Genomic DNA, 6,612 nt, shown 5'->3' on the forward strand with positions numbered 1-6,612 from the left:
TAACAAATATTTGATTAAATTTAAAAAATATTTATTTGATTTACTTTTTTAGAAATATATATATATATATATATATATATATATATATATATATATATATATATATATATATATAAAACAGACTAAATGCATTTTTTATGATTTAATTTTTATGATTTTTTTAATTATATCTAAATTTCACTAAAAAACCTGCCGTTTGCATGGGTTTAAGCCATTTTCGACTTTAAGCTGAAAATCATCAGTTTGTGTAATAAGTCAGAAGTCGGTTTAAAGTTACAAATACGCCGGAAACTGACTTAAACATAAGCTAGTTTCGTATTTTTCCCTGTTGATTAATTTTTTTACACTTTTTTTTATAAAAATTACTCATACGACATAAGTTACCTATAAATAAATTTTCCTTTTATTATTATATATTTAATAACTCATAATTAAGTTATTAATAAGTCAAAATTATATTTAAACTATTAGCTTATGTCACATTAAGTCATAAGTCACAAACGAGCTTATAGTCAATTTGATTAGTAAAAAGTTGAAGAGAATATATATTTTGGAACAAAAGAGTAATATAAATTTGAGAATGAGGTTTTCAAATTTTGGAGGTTGGAGAAGGGAAAATGGCAAACATATTGAAGCAAGTCTTTTTTAACACTAGTTATTCCATGTTGTATGGAAATGGTTTTAAGTCGCTATGATCACCGAAGAAGACAACTTGAAAGGACACGAACACAGAACATTTAAATTACAAGAACCGATGCATGTACATTCATCAACCATGGTGTCTTCTTCAATCAATTGCAAGATCTTACCAGCCATGATTCTTGTTTTCTTTCTTCATACTAGTTCCTCTGTTTCTACAGTTTTTTATTCGAAACCTGATTTTCAACAGTCCAACCAAACATTTAGACTGATGAAAGAGTTGCACAAGTTGAAAATGATAAGAGCTCATCTTATTAAGATCAATAAGCCTTCTGTCAAGACAATACAGGCTTGTCTTTCTTGACTTCAGCACTGTAAATGTTCCGAATTTTATGACATTTTTTTTTTTACTTTTACTTACCCTTTTATGTGAATGCAGAGTCCAGATGGTGATTATATAGATTGTGTTCCATCGCATTTGCAACCAGCTTTTGATCACCCTCATTTGAAAGGGCAACAACCATTGGTAAATACCGCGAAAATTATACTGATAAATTCATTTGTTGTAGTGTAATAAGTAATTATATTGATTTTATAGGATCCACCAGAAAGACCAAAAGGCCGACATCTAGGAGAGATGCCATCGGAGAATTATCAGTTATGGAGTGTTTCTGGAGAATTTTGTCCAGAAGGAACTGTTCCAATCAGAAGAACAACTGAACAAGATGTTTTAAGAGCTAGTTCTGTCAGAAGATTTGGACGAAAATTTCAGAGGCCGGTTAGAAGAGATACTTCCAGCAGTGGCCATGAGGTTAGTATTACCAAACCAGTGTAAAATGCAGATAAAAGTATTAGTCGTAAAAAAATTGTTAGAATATAATGATCCTGATAAAAGGTTTTTTTATAACACCTTAAGATTTTATGAGAACTGATCACTTAAGACTCAATTTGACTCTTGTCGTTATATCACTTTAAGGTTTTAGGAAAATTGGTCACTGATGACAAATACTATATGAATTCGGGTTACAGCATGCAGTTGGGTATGTTAGTGGACAACAGTATTACGGAGCAAAGGCAAGCATAAATGTGTGGGCACCTCGAGTGGCTAGCCGATATGAATTCAGCTTATCTCAAATGTGGGTCATTTCTGGTTCATTTGGGAACGATCTTAACACCATTGAAGCTGGTTGGCAGGCAAGTTCACAGCTCCTTTCTTTTCATGTTAACTAATTACCTGAAAGAAATGGCACCAATGTAATCAATAAGCCTTTAAAGTAGCAATAACATCTCAACTACCATTTATTGATTTCAAGTAAGGAATTTGTAATGTAGCCATTGAAGCTAACTCATTTATTAATTGATTTCAACAGGTTAGCCCAGAATTGTATGGGGACAATTATCCTAGGTTCTTCACCTACTGGACTGTAAGTTAGTACTCCAATGTGTTGCTCTGTCTGTGATTTTCGGGTTTTGTCATAACATGGTAACTGGTTCATAATTCAATATTGGTCGCAGACAGATGCATATCAGACTACAGGATGCTACAACTTACTGTGTTCGGGGTTTGTACAAACTAACAATAGGATAGCCATGGGAGCTGCAATTTCTCCAAGATCATCTTACCATGGTGGCCAATTTGATATTAGCATTCTAGTATGGAAGGTAAAAGTAGCTAGCATTTTGACTTCTATTCTTATATAATTTTTTTTAGTCTAATGGATACACCTCTTCTCGTGATAACAAGAAACCGGCCATAAAGTCTCAGTAGGCCTGGAATCAACCTACTTATTTTCATAATTAAGGAAATATATCCATCATTCAGGTGTGTATAGAACAAGATGTCAGAACCTGCAGGTAGCACAATTCTTCTGCCATAAACTACGTCCAGTGCATTTTATAAGCCCCTCCCTCTCTTTACTTATTTTCACGAGTTTTGACTCTAAATTTTTGAAACAAATCTGATAAATTATACATCTTACTTTTTTATTAACAGAATATAATTTTAACTATCGAGTCAAAAGTTCTTAAAAATACATGAAGAAAGTCCAATAACATAATATAATGGATTAAAGAGAATACCGTCTGGCTTGTGTCAAATATAGGCTGTTGAAGATAATAATTTTCAAGGGTTTGACTAATTTCTAGTCCTTTTATTCTTGACAGATGCCAGGTCAGTCGAAAATAGCTTTGTTTGACAGAATTCTGTCAAAATTTTACCCGCTTTGTTTGTACTGTCTGCACAAAATAATTTGATTAATTTCTGCAGGATCCGAAGCACGGAAACTGGTGGCTAGAGTTCGGATCTGGAACACTGGTTGGATACTGGCCAGCATTCTTGTTTACTCACCTGAGAACTCATGCAACCATGGTACAATACGGAGGAGAAGTTGTCAACACCAGAAGCTCTGGTTATCACACTCCAACACAAATGGGGAGTGGACATTTTGCTTGGGAAGGCTTCGGTAAAGCTTCTTATTTCAGAAATTTACAAGTTGTGGATTGGGGTAACAACTTGATTCCGCTACCAAACCTCAGAGTTTTAGCTGATCATCCCGATTGTTATGATATACGAGGTGGGATTAATCGTGTTTGGGGTAATTATTTTTACTACGGAGGGCCTGGAAGGAATTCGCGATGTCCCTGACAAGATAGTCTTGGATTATTTTTCGTCATATGATTTTAGTTTTATCTTTTTAGGCAGGGATGGTAAATTGTTGGTCCTTATTCATTTCATTCATTCTAACATAAATAAGGTCGCAAACATGCGAAAAGGTCATACCTGTGAAGAATATGAAGTTCGCACTTTTAATGCTCTGATTAATCTCAAAATACTATGCACATTCTGCAGCTCATCTACTGACAATCTTGTAATAAAGATTTAGCACTTGGCTGTTGTTCCAAGAAGCCTAATGGCTACTTCATTAATTTGAATATCTGAGATTTTATGGTTCAGAGCTTCTATATGTGATGCACTCAGATGCAGCCTCGCAGACTGCGAGAATACCAGTGCTAGTGTTGGAAGTTCTGGATCATCATCTGTTAATGTTTCATCAACTAGGCCCAAATTGACGAGTTTCTGGTAAGAATAAAACCGACCGTATATATGGTCGGTTTTAACCCTTAAACCCGACCAAATAGTCTAAACCGACCACGTTAAAACCGATCAACATGTACGGTCGGTTTTAAGCCTTAAACCGACCGATTCGTGGCTTAACCGACCGTTTTAGGCGGTCGGTTTTGTCCTGTTTTTTTTTAGTGACGTGAGAGGGATATAAAGTTAGAATATCCAATAGTAAGAGGCTTGGGAGGCGACAAAAAACAAATTTGTGCGGGCTAGAATAATATCATTGATCCAACAAGTGATATCAGGTGAGGTTGTTATTGTGTGATGTGAGAAGCTCTCGAAAACCGTGATCGGAGGTCTTGGATAGCATGTGTCGAAAATCATCCTCACATTGAGATGGTAGGACGGCGTGCCCCGAATTGTAATAAGAGTATTGACTTCCTATTCATCCGGGAATAGATAATTTTGAGTTTAAAAAATTACATATATAACTCGTATTTTCTGAAGTGAAGAGTTAGAATTAAAAAGAATTATGTGATGGTTCATATTTGTTTTTGATATAATATAATATAATTAATAAGAATCATGGTCTATCTTTAATTTTTAATATTTGTTTAAAGGAAAAAGGAATCAGTAATGTAAGATCGACAAAAAAGTATAATATTAGTATTAGTATAGATGTGTAATTACTAGTTAAAAATTCGTTCGTTTAGAAATATAATCAAATTAGAACAAGAACGAGTATATAAACCCTTTGTTCCCCTTATTCTGGCTCTACTATAAACCCTAGCATCGCATTAACACCTCTTTTACGTCTTAACATTCACGCATGGATCGTCTTCCTCAAGAGATTTTTCTTGAAATTCTTTTACTACTACCGGTCAAATCTCTCCTCCGTTCCAAATTAGTATGCAAGTCATGGAGATTTCTTATCTCAAACCCTGATTTTGTGAAACAACACGTGGCGAGAACAACAAACAACCCTAATAATCATGACTTGTTCATCGCTTACGATGAATTTAATCATTTTTTTTCTGTCATCGACGTAAATTCCATCGACAGGGCTATAAGATTGAACCCCCCTATCAAATTCAGTTATGTTGTTGGATCATGTAACGGCTTGCTTTGCCTTGCTGACAGAGCTAACGAACTATATCTTTGGAACCCCGTTACGAGACAAGTGAAAAACATGCCCGGATACAAGTACTCCGTTAGAGAAAACTCTAATGATTATAGAATTGCTTTCGGGTTTGGTTTTGATCATGCGAGTAGTGACTACAAGGCCGTGAGGATTGTACAGAAATTCGATGATATTGAACTTGTGAATCGAGTTGAGGTGTATTCACTGAATGAGAATTGTTGGAAGGAAATCAATGTGGAGTTAGATATCGGATATGTTGATGGGCGCCGTTGTAGTTTGAATGGATCGATTTATTGGTCAGCACAGAAGAGACCTCATGACTTTAGGCAGCTTGTGCTGCTTTCCTTTAATGTGCAAAGTCTGATTTTTTGCACGATTCAGTTGCCTGATGATTTGTCGGCTCGGTTGTATTCACACCGGAGAAGGTACTATGAGATTGGCCTTTTTCAGTATAAGGAATATGTTGCCCTTTGCTACAGATTTGATCGAGGAGGATGCTTGATTTATACAGTGCTTGATGGGAATTGTTGGTGTACGAATATGACTGTTAAACGTTTAGATTATTTAGCTGGATGTTTGAAGACCGGTGAACTCATTGGATTGAGAGATCATTGTTTTGAAGAAGAGGGACAACGATCGGGACGACGAATCTGCTATGGCAATGTTGTAGTCTTATATGACTCGGTGAATGATGTGGTGAAATATATTCAACCCATACCGAATGGACGTAGAAAACTATACCATTATACCGAGAGTGTGTTAGATCTGAATTAACCAAGCAACAGTTGGCTGTATTCTCGTGACTACGTCACATGATCTTATATTATTCAACTCCTTCTGAACAAACCAATAGTAATTTGCAAACACTTCTGCTCTTCTCTCGAGCAGAAGCTCCTCAACTCCGTGCACAGCAGAAACATAACATGTCTGTTCTGTATTTCTTATCTATTTTAATGGATTACTCTCCTCAGGTTGGAATAGGATATGAACAACTTAACGAGCGAACAGATCAATATTATTGCTTTGAAAGGAGAAAAACGTAAACCACAAAGTTTCCCACAAACATTTGGCATCCACTAGCAACTCGATCCGCCATTGTTCTTCATTTCATGAATAACTCTCTGGATTCCAGAATTTTCAATGTTAGAAAACAAGTGCCCAAATCCAAACATTAAATTGTTACTTGTCCGATTTTTTAAGATATGCTCGAAAATATATACATTTTTCGGCGTATAAGTTAGCGAAGACAAACTGATTGAGTGAATTTAAGTAAAAAGAAATTAAGAGGGGTTTATTAATTAATTAATGTTGTCAGTTATATCTATACTATACCATAATAAGACAACATTACTAAAATTTGTAGTCTAATTATATCTTTTTGTTTGGTATTCTACCGCACCGCCAAAACACAATACGTGGATATCTATTACTCCTACATTGTTAAATATTTTAAAATACTAAAAACACTCATAACAATACTTTATCATATAATATTTTATAGAAAATTTATAACGATGTTAAAAATAAAATTACAAATATCCAATTTTAAATATTTTTTAACAAGAACTTTCTTATAATTTTTTTTAACACTAACGTGTTCTATTTCAATACAAACATTAACCATTACGTAACCCTTTCTAACTCTAATTTGTTACACGATAAATATCTTTTTCCATACATATGAAAATATACGAAATATGAAAAATCTGATTAAAAATTAATTGAATAATAAATTATCACATATAATAACAGAAAAATATTTATAAAT

At 34.3% G+C, this 6,612-nt stretch overlaps 1 protein-coding gene across 1 annotated transcript; it reads left to right on the plus strand.

The window, feature by feature from the left end:
- The first annotated feature begins 572 nt into the window (after positions 1 to 572).
- Positions 573 to 3,453, plus strand: LOC108202030 (protein neprosin). The gene is made up of 7 exons (XM_017370394.2): positions 573 to 988; positions 1,079 to 1,165; positions 1,238 to 1,450; positions 1,669 to 1,833; positions 2,010 to 2,063; positions 2,155 to 2,301; positions 2,906 to 3,453. The coding sequence occupies exons 1-7, from the start codon at positions 692 to 694 to the stop codon at positions 3,281 to 3,283; spliced, it is 1,341 nt and encodes a 446-aa protein (XP_017225883.1). The 5' UTR covers positions 573 to 691; the 3' UTR covers positions 3,284 to 3,453.
- The last annotated feature ends 3,159 nt before the right edge of the window (positions 3,454 to 6,612 follow it).

This window comes from Daucus carota, chromosome 9, assembly GCF_001625215.2.
Source record: "Daucus carota subsp. sativus chromosome 9, DH1 v3.0, whole genome shotgun sequence".
In the NCBI taxonomy this organism is placed as follows: domain Eukaryota; kingdom Viridiplantae; phylum Streptophyta; class Magnoliopsida; order Apiales; family Apiaceae; genus Daucus; species Daucus carota.

What these genes read in the sequence shown, in the direction of transcription:
- LOC108202030 (XM_017370394.2), top strand. Translation starts at nt 692, where the DNA reads ATGATCACCGAAGAAGACAACTTGAAAGGACACGAACACAGAACATTT. An exon ending in CTTCCAGCAGTGGCCATGAG is followed by an intron (nt 1,451 to 1,668) that starts GTTAGTATTACC and finishes TTCGGGTTACAG; the next exon opens with CATGCAGTTGGGTATGTTAG. An exon ending in CCATTGAAGCTGGTTGGCAG is followed by an intron (nt 1,834 to 2,009) that starts GCAAGTTCACAG and finishes TGATTTCAACAG; the next exon opens with GTTAGCCCAGAATTGTATGG.